Source organism: Pagrus major, chromosome 11 (genome assembly GCF_040436345.1).
Source record: "Pagrus major chromosome 11, Pma_NU_1.0".
NCBI lineage: Eukaryota > Metazoa > Chordata > Actinopteri > Spariformes > Sparidae > Pagrus > Pagrus major.
In genome coordinates this window covers 22125876-22144609 of record NC_133225.1, presented here as the reverse complement: position 1 = coordinate 22144609, position 18734 = coordinate 22125876, and the positions used below count along the sequence as shown (strand labels likewise).

At 39.7% G+C, this 18734-nt stretch overlaps 1 protein-coding gene across 1 annotated transcript; it reads right to left on the bottom strand.

Annotated features, from left to right (window-relative positions):
• Positions 1-3052: 3052 nt before the first annotated feature.
• ctdspl3 (CTD (carboxy-terminal domain, RNA polymerase II, polypeptide A) small phosphatase like 3) lies at positions 3053-13173 on the bottom strand. The gene is made up of 11 exons (XM_073476818.1): positions 12960-13173; positions 10065-10188; positions 9807-9947; positions 9117-9231; positions 8171-8282; positions 6566-6652; positions 6171-6233; positions 5739-5818; positions 5296-5422; positions 4882-4977; positions 3053-3544 (listed from the first exon to the last, which is right to left on the bottom strand). The coding sequence occupies exons 1-11, from the start codon at positions 13086-13088 to the stop codon at positions 3479-3481; spliced, it is 1140 nt and encodes a 379-aa protein (XP_073332919.1). The 5' UTR covers positions 13089-13173; the 3' UTR covers positions 3053-3478.
• Positions 13174-18734: the final 5561 nt, after the last annotated feature.

Below are 18734 nucleotides of genomic sequence, written 5' to 3'. Positions count from 1 at the left end.
CCTTGCTCTGATGTCCCGATATCAAATAAACAACAAACTGCTAGTAAACTGCAAAGGGGCAGCGTCGATCATACAGCGACGGCTGTCAAGACATTGTCATAGCGATAAGACACGTGCAGCGTTTTTTTCTCTGTGCACAAACGCCTCATCTCAGCGCTCTTGAGCGCACAGCCTCCGCTTTTATACCCTAAAAAATGTGGGTAGGTTTTAATTAAACTCCCAGTGAAGTTTATTGTTAACTGTGAAATACCCTGACTCCATTACAGTACATATGTATCTGTAGTAACGTTTTCAAAAAAGTGTTTGATAACCACATTTGAGGGATAATTGCAAAAAAACTGTGTTTATATAAATATTCTGTGTATATGGGAATATTGACTGATATATCAATACTGACTTTTTTCTTTTGCTCCCCAGTATCAGTCAGACTCTATAAAACTGTTAAACTTCTCTGGGACTTTAATAACTAAACTCATCCCAAGCATTATAATCTCTGAAGGAAACTAAAAGTTCTCATATTGGTGTATATCGCACTTCATATGTCATGATACTGATATCTTTATAGGTCAGTATCGTCTGATAATATCGGCTTATTGATATATCGGTTAAGCTCCAGTAACAACATAGCCACATCCTGCATGACTTTCACTGTTTTTATGTACTATTACATTTTGTTGGCAATACTTTACATCTGAGTAATACTAATCCAGTACTTGTACTTGTAATGTAGTACTCTTATAGTGTGTTATTGCTTCTATTACTTAAATAAATGACTTGGATACTTCTTTACCAGTATTTGCGGTCACTTCTTCCCATTTAAACGCCAAAAATATCCGTATTGTGCGACGATCTGGGCACCAGCGTCAGACAAATGGATGTAATGTAACTCCAGTCACCAGCCTTTGTTGGTCTGAACTGTTTCAGAGGCTTCACCAACATCTGCACATTGAATCTTGAGCGTTTTCTTCTGGATGGATTTTGACGCACATCCAACGGTGGCGCAGAATCGGCACGCAAAAGCACCTTTTTTCAAAACAAATGAGGACTTTACCATGTATAGAGCGCAATTAGGAGGACACGTCTGGCGTTTTTTCGGTCGGAGGGGAATAAATCTCGGTGGTGATCAGAGTCGGCGTGGATGTGGAAACGCGCGTAAAAGGGGGGGCAATGTGCTTATACTCCCCCGCTGAAAAATGACTTTTCTCCCGCTGCTGGGCAACTCTCTCACACAAAAATGTATAATTCATCTTCCACAAAGCAAATAGAGCCTGGTCGTGTCTGGTTCAGTGTGAGGGCTGCAGGAAATGCCTCGTTAGGTGATAAATAAATCAAATGAGGCGAAAACGCGCATTAAGTGTGCGTAAAGGAGACGCAAGTCATTCTGAAACCTTATATTTACTGGCCATTCAGCAGCAATTACAGCACATTCAAGAGAAATATGAGTTAATTCAGCTCCATGAAATGCCTGCCTAAGCGCTTTATTCAGTTAGAAACATTCCTGTGTAAATGGACTTACTTTAGTCGGAGGTCGCAGAGTATTTGGTGAGTTTACTCTTCTCGCAGTAGAAAAAACAGAAACCCTCCGTCCTTCTCTTCCCTCCCCCTCCGTTTGCTTTTTGTCTTCCAGGATCCTGAACTTCTGAATCAAATTTCAGGACGGACAAAATACTAGGCTTTTTCCTCCGCCCACACAAGAGTTTTTTTTTTTTCTCCCCCCTTCCTGGGTACCATGTCAAACACCATATGGAGCAAATAAAGCCAGAGGAGCTGCTGCACCAGCAGGAGGAGGAGGAGGAGGAGCACTTTCTCAGTTTACCTTCACATTCAACATTAACAATCTCATCCATCACAAACACGAGTTTATCTAAACAGGACAGTAAACATTTAGACTGGAGCTAAACCTCAGTACTCCTCTAATACTCAGACACAGGAGGGTAATGTGGACTAATGACTTTACTCTCTATACCCTGTATTTATTACTGTCGCAGCATTAAGAAAAGGAGATTCACAAGCTGTTCACAAGTAGTTTGATAGTGTTTTACTTTAAATGTGGGCTCATTTTCAGCAATGGTTTAGGCAGTGGTGGAACATAAATCAGGTACGTTTACTCAAGTATTGAAGTAATTGTACTTTACGTTCTTGCAGCCTCATACTTCCACTGCACTACATACTGGAGGCATATACTGTAAGTTTTACTAGGGGTCTGATATTGCTTTATCAGGGCCGATACCGATGACCAGAAATCAAGGAGACTGAAAACTGATATTTGGGACTGATATTCATTTGCAGTAAAAAATGAAACTGCGTCAAAATTTCCAATAACTATGGATAGAATAAATTGAAGTACAGTTCTCAGGTACTTATTTGATACATTTAGTTACTAATTACTTTGCAGATTCAGATAATTCAGTGTTTATAGGCTGTTAATTGTGATATGTTACTATTCAGATAGTGTTGTGAGCAGGACATTGTGTGAGAGGATGCTGCATCAGAGCCAAAGTAGCACATTTTAAAATATTAGTTTATATATAAATAGTTTATCGGCAATCAGACAGAAAGATCAGATACCAATATTTGCGAAAAAACTGAATATCTGCCCTGATAATCGGCCAGGGCCACGATATTATCTTAAAGCTGTAGATATCTGAAAAAAGAGTGCTAACAATCACATCTATCTTCAATTTGGTTTACTGTTTGTCTTTTTTTCAACATGTGTAGGGAGTTTCATGTGATAGTATTCTTATATTAATGCGCTCCAATCTCTCACATCTTTTCCATTTGTTCTTCTATCACTCTGCTGGCTCCTTCCTGCTGCACAGGAAGTGTTGAGTTTCATTTTTCCAGCAGCAGGAGCAGCCTTTTATAGGAAATAAACGAAGAGCAGGCAGCACCACTGTTGTGACTGAAAACCCGGGAAGATGTCGACAAGATAAAACCATCAAAATCAACATCAATCCCCTCACACATTGAGAAAAGTAACTTCTACTAAATCAAATATTTCTTCGCAGATGTGAGACAGATGAAACTACGTGCTGAAAAGTAAAAGCAAACATTGTTTTTTCTCCCATATATTGTTCGGGTAATTTTATTTAATAAAAAGGCATATCTAAAATATACAGAGATAACAGCTGTTGATTAGCAATATAATCAATAAATAACAATCCTGACTATAAACAACATATTTCAAGTTTTGTCTTGTAAATATACACAAATGCTGGGGAGCAGTTTATTGCTCTGTGGAATGAGTTTCGGAGAATTCGGGGGTTTCGGTGACAAACGACCAGCAGCATGTTTGAAATACCGATGTGCCGTCCTTTAAAGTCGTCAGGGAGGACAGAGGAGGTCCACCACAAACTAACAGGATTCAGGTTCGTTCCAACTGGTTCTGCTTTTTAGCCAAAGCATAAAGAAAGCAAACATGATCTGTGAAAGTCACATAGAGTAGTTAAAGTGAGGTTAGAGAGGGAGGAGAGTCCTGTTAGTCCTCTGACAGCAGCCTGTGGAAGTGATCCTTCCTCTTCTTCAGCACCTCCCGAAAATCCTCCTGAAAAAACACGAGAGGAGATATTCAGGACTGAACGATGAAGCCGGGGGAGGAAAGACAACAGGCAGATGCTGCTGCAGATAACCAGCTGTTTTATCCTCAACTGACGGTCTGGTAAAACACTGAAACATCTACTGGCTGCACTGATCACAACTAAAGAAATAAAACTGATGTACAAAAACAATCTGCTTCACACTTCAAACAATAGAAGTAAAACACATTACAGTTAAACTTCTACCTGTTGATGGATCAATTATTTATCATTACGAACAGTTTTGATGCTTAAATACACTTTTCACTTATCTGAATGCCAGAAATCAGCCACGCCCAGCTTCACAGATCAGAATATTTGATGCTTTCTAACTGAATACCTTTTGTAGATTTGGACTATAGGTTGGACAAAACCTGACAAAAAGATGTCAACTTGGGCAATGAAGAACTATAACAGGTAATTTCCACTATTTTCTGACATTTTATAAACAAAATTATGTTTAATAAGTCTTTACTGTCTGTCTATCTGAAAACAATGAAAAAAAATGTCCATCACAATATCCTAGATACTGTCCTAGTCAGAAAGTGTGTTTACAGGTCTTGGGGAGTTCTGCTGCATGTGAGAGAAAAAGTAGTCTAAAGCTTTTCGTGGCTCCAGGGGAAGCTGCATGTAATTTGTTGAATTGCCTCCAGTGATGTCACTCAGTGGATGTTGCACTGTGGGTAATGTAGGCACCAGATTTTCAAAACATCCACTGGTCTAGCATTGCACTCACAAATGTTGGAGTCATTGTGAACAGTTTAAAAACAAATAATCTAAATTGATGCAGCAGTAAATAAACATCAATAAATAAAAAAAGCTGCCAATACATTTTATTTTTAACAACTAGTCATTTAATCCAGCGATCTTTGCAGCTCTCAAAACAAACCCAAATGCACGGAAATAATTGGAGAACGTTTTATATGAAGTAACGTGACAGCTTGCTGTGGCTGAATGAAGCTAACTGCTACAGTTCATTAAAGAAAACTCCTGTATTTGTCATCGATCATTCACATTGGGTGACTGACCTAGTTTATCAGATCAGTGCATCTCCACACATTTTGACTGTAACAACAACTAACTTTTATAATGTTAGTATAAAAAACTCACTGAAGGCAAACGTCTACAATCTATTGATTATAGCCATCACAGTTATTGAACCTTACGTGAATTTTATAAAAAATTAAAGGGGTCATCGGGCTGAAGAAAAAAAATCAATCTTTCCATACAGGATGCTGGAACAATGCAGTGACTTATTTCTGCCACTCAACAAACAAACGGGATAATCATAAACAGATGGACTTACTGCTGCAATGAGTTTCTCCATGGATGGGATGAGCTTCAGCAGTTCTCTGTCCTCTGACTCCCCGGACCAGCTCTTGATGGGAATTGTGTTCATCAGCTGGAAAAATACCAGAATAAAAAAAAATCTTTTGACTGTTTTCATTGTGCAGATGATACAATTTCACTTACAAGACTGGCAATAACATCTCAAAAGTATTTTGATGTATCTAGTGATATTTTATCCATTTGTTATCAAAAAAATCCCATTGTCATCAACTGAACTAAGAGATGAACTAACATTGTTGGTTTCAATCTTTTCATTCATGGGATAACAACGAAACTGTAGAATATCAGCTATATCCATTAAATGCAATGAAAATGACACAGCACTGGATGTTAAACAGGTAATCTAAAATCACAGCTCCATGGTGCCTACATGGTATGGGTATGTGTGGGGTGCGTTGTCCAGGACTACGGTCTTGGTGAGATCCCTCCCGAGGACGCTGAGATCTTTGATGTAGTGGCCGAGAACACAGGCGCAATCGTCCTGGTACAGACGATGTCTACAAGGGAAAAATCATAGACATTTAAAAAAAAACATGTACTTGTTTGTCAGACAGCTGTGGATGTGACAGGCCCCGTGTCCACAAAATGTTTTTTCCTGAGCGACGGCATCTTTTTTCAATTGTTTCCAGTCCAAAGAGAATGCTGCAACATGCAGCCAACTAGAAAAGTGTGTGTTTTCAGTGCGCTGCTCACAGACAGGACCAGCAACAGGCTGACACTCTGTGAGTCTGTAAACCTGACGGAGTGCACGTCTCTGCGGTCAAGCAAAGAGTTTATGAAACACAAGTGGTAACAGATCTGAAAGAGACATACCGAAACAGTTTTCTCTGTGGGTCCAGGATGTTCAGAATCTTCTCAGCATATTCCTTCTTCGCACACGTGTAAACAAACAGCTGCAACAGAGCACAAACAGCAGCCGAACTCAACGGGCATAAGGACACCACGAGAAACTACACTGAGCGTCATTTATTTTAACATGCAAAGAAATATAGAATAACGGTGGAAATTAACTGCTTCAGAAGAATTACATGAAAATAAAGGAGAAGGTTTGGTGGAAGGGACACAGTAGATCAGTTCATCAGACAAGCTCACAATAATTAAAATTCCACCAAACATCATATTATTATTAATGATAAAGTTCACCTCATCTCACTGAAAACAAACAGACTGTAGACAAAACTTGTCTCGAGCCAACTGCACCAATAAACAATCAGACAATTCAGTTTTACGTGGATTAACACATACCTCGTAGATCTTTGCCATGGACTGCAGAAACTCTTTGACATGTGGTCGTAGGATCATGTACGCCTGTTGGTAACAGAGGAGCAGAGAGGATGAAAGAATGAGTAAATACATATCCTCCATTATCTCCTCAGTTCATATTCAATTATCTAAAACTGTTAAATGATGCTTAATCTCTGAGTCTCTCTTGTTAGAACAATCTTCCACCAGTGTTATTGTTAGTTCTGCTATTTCTCCACTTCTCCTGCTTCCTGTCATCCCTCACTGAAGAGGACAAACACACTCGAGTGATTCTTCCATCCTCCCTTCACTCTTCTCACCATCTGCACTCGTGTGCTCAGCATGCTACGGATTCAAAAGGCAGGTTTGTGAACAGCCACATGCAAACGGGCGGTTACCTTGTACTGACTGTCCTGGAAAGCTGTGTAGAAGGTGTACTCTGCTTCGTCGATCACACTCAGAGAGCTGAACATCAGGGTCTCCTCCTGGAATGACAGATTAGTGTGACTTTGTTTATTTTAGTATAAAAATCCATGTGGGTAATGATATTATGTGGGTAGTTCTTTAAAAAAAAGAATGGAGCATCTCTGTAGCAAAAAGCTGGAAGAAAATCAACTTTTGGAGAAACGCAACCCAACGTCAAGCTGCAGTAGCCAATCAGCGGTCAGACTGGCTGGTAAAAAGTAGTGTTGTTCAATGTGTTTGCATTAATAAAATGACACCACACTGATACGTATAATGGAAATGTTTCCTGTTTTCTGATAAGCACTGTTTGACATGACAAGTTCGATGTCGGTGTGAAACGGGTGCTGTCACATAGGCCAAAAAAGACACACTCACATTGCCCCAAAGTTTCTACTATATTGCTTGTTTCCTCAAACATCAATGTGCTGCCAGCAGGGGAGGACAAATACTCTGCAAACTTGTTGCAGAAAGCTTCTCTGGGAGAGTTGTTATTCCCGAGCCAGGACAACGACACTCTCGCCGCACAACCCTGCTCTAATCACAGTCAAGCCTGATAGTCTCTCTATATAAGAACACCTGAACCAAGGAGTCAAGTTTGAAAACAGAAAACCAGAACAACGATTGTGTTTGAGCCCTAGAAAACAATGTGCAGCTAGTTTAAGGCAACAACTATGTGAGGTACTACCAACTAACTACTTTATGACAAGATACTATACCAAGCACACAAAGTTCGAAGGTGCGCACTTTGGAGTTTGAACTTGGCAAGCTCGTGTCAACACACCACCAGCTCAGCTCAGCGATTACACAACTACACCAGCGATTACACAACTACTTGCCAGTGAAAAAATGATTTCAACTATCCAAAAATTAAAATGAAATGTCTTAAATTGCCATGGAGACATCAGGGCCAGTGGTAAAATCTGATCTGAGAGGGCTTGCATAGATAAGATTGCTCTTCCCAGGATGATGACAACGACATTGATCATGAGCTGGGTCACTAGCTGCCAAGGCGCCTTCACATCTCCAAAAACAATAGAGCACATTTCCAAATTGTTGGAATTGTTGGGACACATCGGTCACATATTCAAAATCTAAGCAGTTACTTTTTGCCTGAATAAATATCAAAACTTATTCACATTACATAACAGGAGCCAAAAATCAAGAATGCATCCAGTCTTCTGGACTGTACTTGGCTGGATTTGGACTTTAAATTGGAAGAGCACTCGAGTTGTGAGTGATGATGTTTCACAGGAAGAAACAAGAACACACACTGAGAAAGGCCTTCTGTTTGGCAAAGACACCGAGACTCTACTGAGACCTACTCTGCCACAGCTGGTGTGGATTTCAGCTGCTGATGGCTCATTTGTGATCCGTCCATCTGTGGTCCACATTCACATCACTGCAGTCTTGTTCATCATGTCTTATTAAGTTAAAATATCACGAGTTCATTTTCATTAGTCAAAGTTCAAGTTTCATGTTGGCTATTCATGTGTCTGAACTGCGTGTGAGAGCAAGAAGCTCCAGGTGATTAAACTCACCAGGTCGACCACCAGCGTGGCCTCTGGAGTGCTCCTGGTCTTGGGGGGAATGTCTCGGAGTCGGGGTTGGGAATGCTGAGACTGTGACGGTATGTTCTTGATGAACCTAAAGCTGGAGAAGAAAATAATGATCTTAGAATAGAAGAAAAATCACATGGAGCATTACAGCACTGAAATACAAATCAGCAACAACAAGTTAACATTAGGTACATCATTAGCAAGCAGACATCAGCAAACTAGTAGCAATTGTTGTATTGCTGTTATAAACAAAAGGACTAATACTTTACGGCGACAACAATGACTTCTCATAACCCTCAGTTTGCACTGTGCCCCTGAAAAAACCTCCGTTTGGAGGGCCATGTAGCCCCAACACCTATGTGAACATGCAAAATGGAGGGGCAGGGCTGAGTGGAAGAGGCAATAGGGGTGTTTTGAGACGAAGTCAGGACACTCCTTTAATACCCATTGCTCACATCTTGTAATAAGTTCTGTTTTATACACATTTATTATTAAATGTAAAGACTGTTGGTAAGATTATTGTAAGTGTGTTTTTAAATCCCCAGTCGTGATATGATGATGTAATATGAGAAGGTCGATCTCATCATCACCTTAAAAATGAGCTCTTTCACAGTCTATGAAAGGGTTTCTTAAACTGATTTTGTGCATAACGGACAAGGATTGGGACAGAAGGCGGTACAAGGCATGCATTCAATCTCTCGTCAATGTTCGACCTTGTACACATCTTTATGTAAGTTTTACAACATTCAACTCAGACTTGCGCTGTGTTGAAAATTGTACAAAATGTGATATGGCTCAACCTAGTAATATTGCTGCTGTCTTTTGCAAAAAAGCCAAGTGGGCCTGTATTCAGACATGAGACCGACATGTTGAACTCCCATGAGATTAATGTGAAGGAGTGCGAGTATGAAAAGTTATTTATACTCACGGATTGAAGACGTCATCCTCCTCGTCTCCAGCCAGAAGGTCAATGGAACCGTAACCGAAGACACCTTGCTCTGGGCTCATCAACACGTTGTTTTCAGTGCCTGCGCACTTCACATCTGGATAGAAAAGAAACACGTATAAAAAGGGTAAGCAACATGAGTCTGTTTATCTCTGAGCAACCTGGGAAACTTAACACTTAGATGAGTCATGAGATGAGATTTCAGTGCTTCATTTATTGTCATTCCAGTGGGACTGGAGCCTCTCACTGTTAAACCTGTTTACAGCATCAACATTGTTCCTGACTCGTTCAGAATGGAATAGTAATGACTCACTGGATCTGAATTATAACAGGACACTGAGGAGGAGTCTCCTACCAATACAATAAAGACCAACAGTCAGCTCACCACATTAAAGCCTGCCAAGCATTCAAACAGCTAAAATTGTTCTTTGTATTTGATGCAACCAGGGTGGGAATTTACCACAAACCACCAGAAAGAAGCTGGTCAATTTAGGCAGTGGTTGGTATGTGAGTTTACTAAAACAGCCCCCAACAGGATGACTATCTCCTACAGTGAACTGTAAGGCAGCGGAAGTGTTTTTAAGGTTCTTGCATTCACATAAGTCGAGTCGGTTTAAGGCCCAACAGCTTTTATTTAAAACACAGAATTGCAGTGACAGAAGCGGTACTCACTCTCTTTGCTGGGAGTGAGGAAACGCACGATGGGCGAGTAGATGTTTCTGGCTGTGGCGTTACGAGGAGTCGCTGGGTTGATCTCTGACAGTATGTGCTCGTGGCGCAAGATGGGCCTGATCGGAGTCTTGAAGGCCAAATCTAGACAACAAGAGAGAGATCAGTCAGAAAACACAAAAACAAGTCATTGAAATATTAGAAAGCAAAATGTTACAATATATAAAAAGCACTGAGGAGAAACACTGGACTCTGCCACACCTGTTTCTCTATCATCAACAGCGATGGCTCTCTTCCTCGCCCGGCCACGGGGCAGTGGTCGCCTAGTCATTGTGGGAATCTCGTCATCCGAGTGATGGTCATCATTATCCAAGGTGGGTTCATTCTACACAGTGAAGTCAAAAAAGGTCATGATGAAAACTAAGACACTGATAGCGGAGTTTCGTTTCAGTGTGTTTGAATGTCAAATCCCAAGGATTCACAAAAAGCACATCTTACATTGACCCTTTAACATCTGTTCAATGAGACGGGCAGCATTTACAAAACTATTAAAACACTTGGATATCACAACAGACGTATCGATATGATCTGCTGATATTTAGGGAAAGACTGTTTGTGCTTTAATAAAGAAATCTACACCCAAGGAATTCAAGACTTGACTGGCCAATCATGTGGAGGCATTCATTGTTTTTGTTTTTTAGAAGAGTCAACTCTTACCAGGCACATTTTTGAGGAACTTGTATGTTTTTGAGTGTTTCCATTTTCTAATTCTTTACACATCCATGACACTACATGCATACTATTTTACTTTAACTCCACTACATTTATTTGATATTTAGTAACTACTGATGTTGGAGATTGCGCGCTGCATCAAAGCCAAAGTAGTGCATTTAAATTTTGTATTTTCTGCAACTTACTATTACCATTTCAGAAATTCTCCAGAACGAAATAAGTAGATTGAAAGAATATCATCTAACATATATCCAAATATTCACGTGTAGCTGAAGTAGAAAGCATGCACTTAAAATATCATAACCTTAAAAAAGCATTAATTCCAGTTACTCACTACCTCAATAAGTGTTCTCGACTGCATAGACTTGGTGCAGCAACGTGCATAAAGCCTGAGCCTTTACAGACTTTTGAACAACAAGACAAGTTACCTATGACAGAGTACAACCTGTTCAGAAGAGCTGCACAAGGTAATACCAGCATATCAATAGTGCATAGCCAAAAAGAAAAATAATATTGGTACCAGTGTGTATTGCAAGATTATGCATCAATATCATGTTTTCATTTTGCACATGAATACGTCAGTGCCAGGACCTTCTGATTTAACCCTTTTTTTACGACGCAACAGAAATGCTGCCTCAGTCCTGAACTGCATGTATCTGTTGCATTTTACTTTTTTCTTTCATTCTGCAACAGTCACATCAACGGCACATGCCCACATGTGAGCCATAAACCCAAATTACTGAAGAGAGTGTGCAAGTGCTGCTCAGGTCCTCAGTGTAAATAGTCTGCACGCAACAGTGTCCCGCTGACCTACTTTTACTGGGACCCTCTCTCACATGTTACTGGGCTGTTTAATCCTCTGCCGCAGCATCATCCTCTGTCAGACACCACGGCACAGATCCGTATACCTGTCTGGAGTTTATGGTTCAGAGATGCGACCCATAAACCCTAGACTGGGATGAAACCCTGGTAGAGCAATCTCAAGGGAAAATACTATAGTTAAGTGGTGTTTACATGTTGTAAACATTCATTGACTGGAAAGGATTTGCAAGATGAGTCGAAGGCAGGGAATAAATTCTTAATTTTAAAGGAGCAAAACTCCCAAGTAAACAAGTCTTATTCAACACTCCTATTCCTATTCACAAATCCTTTCCTGTTTCAGTGAAAAACAGTCATTCCTCCACACAGTTTTCAACTCTGCACTGACAGATTTATTAAATGGTCGACCAAAAGTCTTGAAAAGGTCACTGTGACCAAAATGTCGGCCCTTTTTAATAAATCTATCAACACAGAGGTGAATGGTGTGTTGAGGAATTGCTGTTTTTCACTGAAATTTTAAGGGAATTTGCAGCCAAGTGTTGAACAGGACGGGGTTACTACGTTCAAGGCATTTTACTTCTTTGAAAGCAGGGCAGGATGTTTACAGTTTTTACTTGACATTGATGAAAACATCCTGAAACCGAAGTTAAAAAGTGATAAGCTCACAGTCATTCAAACTCAATTCTTACTCCATGTGTTTGATTTGAGCTAACTGAAAAAGGTGCACTATGTAGTTTTAGGGAAGAAATTTAAATCAGAAGAGAAAGCTCTCTTTATTTCCATGACCGAATAAACAAACCAACCTTAAAGGACAACACAGTTTCATACTGTTTTACTTTGTTTATAAGTGGCGGACCCTGCCACCTTTCTAGCTTCAAACAGCGTGCTGGGGCCTTATTTTCCTCTGAGAACAGCTTGTTTATTCAGTTATGGAAAAAAAAAAAATATTTCGGTTGTATTATTACCTCATTAATATTGTATATATTAAAATTATGTGTTTAACTTTCTTCTCCAAAACGACATGGTGCTCCTTCTAATACACAACCAACACAAGACAAATGTCCATTTACTTTAGTTGCACTACAGAAAGACTCAAACACAACAGAACATTAAAAAAATATAGCTAATAAATATAACGTTAAATGTAACAAGATTGTGTAAACACAAACAACAGCCTGCACAATGGCGGTGAAGTTGGATCAACAGCTTCAACAAAAACCGACCACTACAACCTTCGTGGGGGTGAGATTAAGACTGACTGCATTATTTCTTAGCTTAGTTTATGAGTCAACTTTATCACCCCTTCTTTAAATATCATCGTTTACTCGAACAACTCAGGAGGAATTAACTTCAACCATGCACCTATAACTAGGCTTCGACACAACAGCAGCTAGCTAACAAGTTAGCATCGCCGTCTGCTGTTTTGTTTTGAGGACGCTAGCTAACCAACATCCGGGCTACGTAGCATCAGAAAGCCCGGACGGTTATTCCCACTAATGAATCTAGTGACAAACACAGTGTTTGATGCGACCACTAACATTCACAGTGATATTAAAGAAGGGTCGCTGACTGATGAATGAATCGTATCAAACCGTAGTTTGTTACCTTGGTTTGAGGCGAGCTTTCGGTCACCGACAGGCGCGTTCGTCTCGGCGTCGCTTTGTTGGACGGTCGGCGGTTGCTCCTCGGCGTCTCCGCACAAGTTGTAATGGTTTTTTGAGACCTCAGCCTCATTTTTGTTCTTTTTATGTGACTTTAAAACATCTAAACATAAACTGCTCCACTGTAATGAAGGTGATCGCTGAGACTATTTGCTTTTCTTTTCCACACGGCTAGTTTCAGTAATAGTGAAGACCCGCCCCCGCTCTCCCTCTGATTGGCTAAACCAAACTGTAACTCTAACCTAACCAATGAAACTAAAGGAGAGAATGAATGCTATCCAATCATAGGTAGAGTAGGGCGGGTCTTCGGTGTCGCCCCGCCCATCCCCGTGTCTTCTCGAATCAGTTTGTGCGTTTAAATCTGCCGGGGTGCGATAGGTTCACCACCGCGGACACTGTTATTGGGCGGTGCTTCAGAAAACTCCAGCGTCAATGTGAGACGGGAGTCACGTTGCAGGCCGGAGACCTAGTGTGTGTGTGTGTGTGTGTGTGCGTGCGTGTGTGTGTGTGTGTGTGTGTGTGTGTGCGTGTGTGTGTGTGTGTGTGTGTGTGTGTGTGTTGTGTGTTGAGCGACGATCTAGATTCTAGATCAATACAGACAACAGTGCAGTTTCCTCCATAAAACGTCTTTTATTTCAAATACACAACAGGTTCAGTAGTTAAAATACTAGAAAACGTTATAGTTGGGTCAGTCCATGCCAACTCACCCAAAATCCAGAACTTTTCCCAGTTATACTGCTGAAAATTCTGCACTCCTTACAATTGCACTATTTTTTTCATTCTTGTAATAATAATAATTTATTTTTTTAGATTTAATGTTTAAAAACTATTTCCTGTACATTGAGTGCATATTTAACCAGAGTCAAATTCCTTGTTTGTGAACACATACTTGGCCAATGATGCTGCTCTCATATTCATTGCATATATATATATATATATATTTCAAAGATGTTATAGTATTTCTTCATCATTTATTTTTTTTAATTAGCTCATTTTTTGCACTGTTCATTGATGTTTTCTATTGCCCAAAAAGTTCTCCTTCGTAGGTTTACTTAAAAAGTTGAACCTTTTCTTTGCTTTTTTTCCCCCGTTTTACTAGGATGGCGATGTGTGAAGACCATTAATGTTTTTATTAGAAGGTTTTTGGCTGCTAGGTGAGTATACACTATATAACCCCTGTGACTTGCTTAAATATATTAGTTTTTCCTGTCATTTTGTTGATTATGTGTCTGTTTTAATTTAATTCCCTGTAATGTAGTGTTGGTTTTTGACAATTCAATTTACCTTATTTCCCCAGGTTAATCTACTCAGTATCAATCAAGGAGTACATACTTTATGTCTAAAAGGCAAACTAGACTATAAGGCAATTAAAAGATTGAGTTAGTAAGGTAAAATTTGGTCTCTAACACCAAGGCTAACCAATTAAAAGTGAAAGACTGTGTCATTTTTGTTATCCTATCTCAGGGAACATACAGTAAAACACCCAAGGCTCTGGTAACATTTAAGAAAGGTGATATTTTATTAATTTCAGATTCAAAATAAAAGTATTCACACAAACACATATTGAGTAAATAGGCAAGAATAGCTCTTCACCCTTCAAAAACAAGAATAAAATAAACAAAAAGGAAAAAAAAAAATAAAGACAGTTGCATTGCCCGCCGCCACTTCACTGTTAACGTGGTTACCGGGAAACATCCCATTCATCAAAAAAATTTAAATCATTTATAGAAAAAAAAGGAGGAATAAGCACACATCAATAGACTGAAAAAACGATCCGTAGTACTAACAGTAGTACTAGAAGCAGTACTTTTTGTAGTACTAGTAGTAGTTAGCTGTTGAGCTGGAGGTTCCCTCCAAAACTTAACAGCAGAAGTGTTACGAACCTGTAACACAGAGAAAAACAGAGCTACAGAGGAAGCCACCTCAGTGTCCAAAATGAACCCGTCAGTTCACCTACAGGGTGACGATTATATCTGTTTATTCCAAGATAACAACAAAAATACACCACAATACTTGTTCTCAATACAACCTCATGTGCGTCATGAGATCACCACTGTATCTGAAGTACTGTACTGGTACGCTGAAGTTCATTTCGGACCCTGGCGCCCGCCCTCTTTGTGTACCCACTAAACTGTAACTTGAGCCCTCACTGGGTTAAATGCATCAAACTGGAGGTAGAGGTAGATTTTCCTGAGAAGTTTGTAAAAGACAAGATCTTTGTTTTTTTTAAGTTCTGAAGTTAACTCGAAGACACGTGAAGCCCCCCACATCATGTCACATGCTTCCCCAAAGTAATCACATTATTATCATAATCATTAATTAATCTGCTCCAAATGTAATCTCTGTGTGCCGGGGTTGCTACAGGAAGGGAAATAAAAATTTAAAAAGCAAGGAGAGAGCAAAACAAAATATATAAACATGATATAATTCACAGCCCTAAAAAGCCATATTTTAGAAATATTCTATTTAATTAATCTTAGTAATACAGGTTAATTCATACAATTGTCACAGCAGAAGGCATCTTGTTATTTCTCATCATCATTTTCTTCATGAAGTCAGTGGTGAAGTCCAGTCGAAAGCCCCGAAACCCCACATGCACCTTAACCCGTAAATGTTGCAGCAGAATTCTCATGTTGGCAACATGTGGGAACAGGAGTCAGAGGCAAACTTTTTCATGCAAGACACTCTGGACTTATTTCAAAAGGTTCTTAAAGCTGCAGCTCTGGTGGGAGTAAAAACAGCAAATATTTAAATGACTTTCTTATGACATTGAGCGAGCAGGACAGCCACAGAGACTCAGAGGGTTTGTGCTGATTGGAAGCTGCAGACAAAAGCACTACATTTGCTACTCATGTTGTCGGGAAATCAAACTCAGAGACAAACAAAAAGCATTTGATGAAATTAGTCCAGCTAAGTCATTGTTCTGATCTGTACAAGAGCACATGAATGCACCAAACAAGCAGACTTTTGAAATCAATGCAAGCTTTTACATTATAATGTCATGGTGACAGAAAATGAAGCCTATGATTGAACATACAGACACATAAATGCAGCTGAAAATAATAGCCTGAGACCAAATCTGCTTAAAACTCTTCTCAAAACGCAGAGTTGCGACAGATCCAGCATTCAAAGCTACTTTAATCTAATGGTTTTTTAAAATACCAGATGTGGAGGAATCGGCCTGAACACAGGATGATTGATTAATGATTGTTTACTGTGTCTTTAACAAGTAAATACGCTCTTTAAGTGACTGACTTCTCTGATTGTACTGTTCCATGATGATCTAAATGCAATTGATGAGGCTTTGTCACCTCAACAAGGAAGAAATAAAGATATGAACACTTAAAATATGCCTTTTTTTTTTTGCAGTAAATGGTCGTACTAAAGACATTACATTTTCTCAGCCTACATTGTTCCAGTGTTTCTGAAAATACCAGATATGGAGGAACCTGCCTGATCACAAATACAGGAAATGTTTCCATTCAGGAAATCTAACTGATTGTGCGTCATAACAAAACCTTCCACTGAGGGGAGCTCTCAGTAAAGAGGTTGAACTGAGTCTGCATCCATGCTGACGTCTGTGGTCCTGAAATTGATTAAAGGCGAGAGCCACATTTTTCAGCTGATATCTGATTGCCTGAGGTTTTTAAATCCTGTTTCAGAAGTCAAAGTCTTATCGACAACGTTGTGATGAGGTTTTCCTGCGCGAACCTTCAACAGGCCTCTCAGCTGTGGCTGAGGCAAATAAATCTGCCAAAGTTTCAGTTCTTGAGGTAGAAACAGGGCTCGATTGTAGATGAAGGGATGTCAGAGTGTTTGGAGGTATTCAGTGTTGTCCCCTGATTGTCGCTACCACGCAATTAAAAAGATGCTGCCGCACACTTTACTGAAAGAGAGAGAGCTGCAGTACCTCCGCTGTTCAAATGCAAATATCTCACAGAGCCTGTCAATAGATATACAATAAACATGGATCCAATGAAGGGGGCCAGGTGCTTGAATGTTGCCTCAGGGGCCAAAAGGTCACAGGGTCAAATCTTAAAAAAAGCAACGTTGATCCTTTAGATCAGTATTGATTGAATTTTGTTATCTCCAGCAGCCCTCCCCCAACCCAATGCTTTCAGCCTCAGCATGTCTCTATTTGATTGTCAGCCATTACCAGCTACTGTGACATCTGCTTCTCATGCAGAAATAGACAGAAACAGAGGGAAATTCTGGGCTTTTTGAGTTTCACTAAAGCAAAAACATCGGAATATATGAGATTTACAGCAGCATCACGCATAGTGTTTGTTTCTTTTCATCTCTTTTTAAATTGTGGGTCTTTTGTCATAGGTACGGCCTATATATCTAAAGGTTAGCATAGCAAGTATACACTACCATTAGAGGCCGATCACACCGAGACGCATTCTGGAAACGTCTATATAGCTGCTTCAAAATCTTAGTAACTGTTGTACCCTATAAATAAGACTACTAAATCTTAAATTATAATGGAGATTTGAAAAGGAACACAAAAGAAAGTAGCGCTAACTAGCCTCATAGGCATAACTGCTGTCTGTTTGGCCTCCGACTCCAGTGGAAATCATGTGATTTTATGAGATTAAGCTACGGTTACATCATCTATTCAAAAAGTACTTAATTAGGGATGAATTTCTCTTAACTTAAACGTACAAGATAGCTGAAGAAATTATTTGCAGATACTGTGTTTTCGATTAAAGCGTAACATTCGTTTCTAGATCTTTTTTTTTTTAAAGTTCTGTCATAATGATTAATAATCCTGAAATCCTGACCTGAAATTAAGTTTTTACAGCTTATATGTCTGTTTCAATGTTCGGCTACGAGACTTCAAACTTCACTTTCTTCTAAATTTCACTGTTTCTGGAGTTACTTGCAGACTTTGTAAGCAAGTATGGATAAGTGCTTTATCCACTGATCTAAGGCAAAAAGATCTAAATGTGACAACTGTAATGTAACTGGCTAATTTAAAGAATGCCAAAACTACAGCAATAAGACCCAGATTGTGAGATAAAGAGATTTTAAGATGACCTCTGTTAGCTACATGTGCAGAAATTGCAGAAAAGCCAGTTAAGCATTAGCGTGCATCTGTCCACGGCTGTCGACACAACTCATCCGTCTAAAGTGAGGAAGCAGAGCCTGTTTAATAAGTTACATTTTTCACTGTAGAAATAAAGTGCCTTCCTCTGTAACAAATCTACACTGAGAACCAAGATGTGAGTTTTAAAATCAGACCAAAAATCATCATGTAAACAATGCATTTGACTACCGGCATCTCCTCTTTATCTATATCTTTGTATGATCTCCCACCGATGTAAGGCTGCTGACACAAAGCTAATCTCACACTGACTGGAGTTTCAGTTCTGCTAAATGTTTCTCACATATAAAAACAATTGGTTAAGTTAAGCCTCTGTGGTCGGGGCCAAAAAGCAGCATCAAACTACGACCCAGTGAAAATAATGCAGATGTAGGGGAAAGAGAAAGCTGATGTGAAAGCTAGTCAGACGATGTTGCTGCCTTAACATCAGCCTTAAAACAGATTGAATAGCCGTGCCAGCCTGCAGACTTCATAAACAAAAACACATAGTGGCACCAATGACAGGTAAATTAAACCAGACTGTGTTATCCAAACTGTGCCGCCTTTAGCTGAGAAAAGCTGCAGTTTTGGCACTTGTGCCACCTGCAGGAAACTGTTACAACTGTCGTTCTG

Excerpts from the sequence above, each read along its gene's own strand:
- ctdspl3 (XM_073476818.1), bottom strand. The coding sequence starts at position 13,088 with ATGAGGCTGAGGTCTCAAAAAACCATTACAACTTGTGCGGAGACGCCG. Across the intron at positions 6,234-6,565 it reads TCCAGGACAGTCAGTACAAG|GCGTACATGATCCTACGACC; the intron begins GTAACCGCCCGT and ends TGTTACCAACAG. Across the intron at positions 3,545-4,881 it reads TGGAGAAACTCATTGCAGCA|GAGGATTTTCGGGAGGTGCT; the intron begins GTAAGTCCATCT and ends GTGTTTTTTCAG.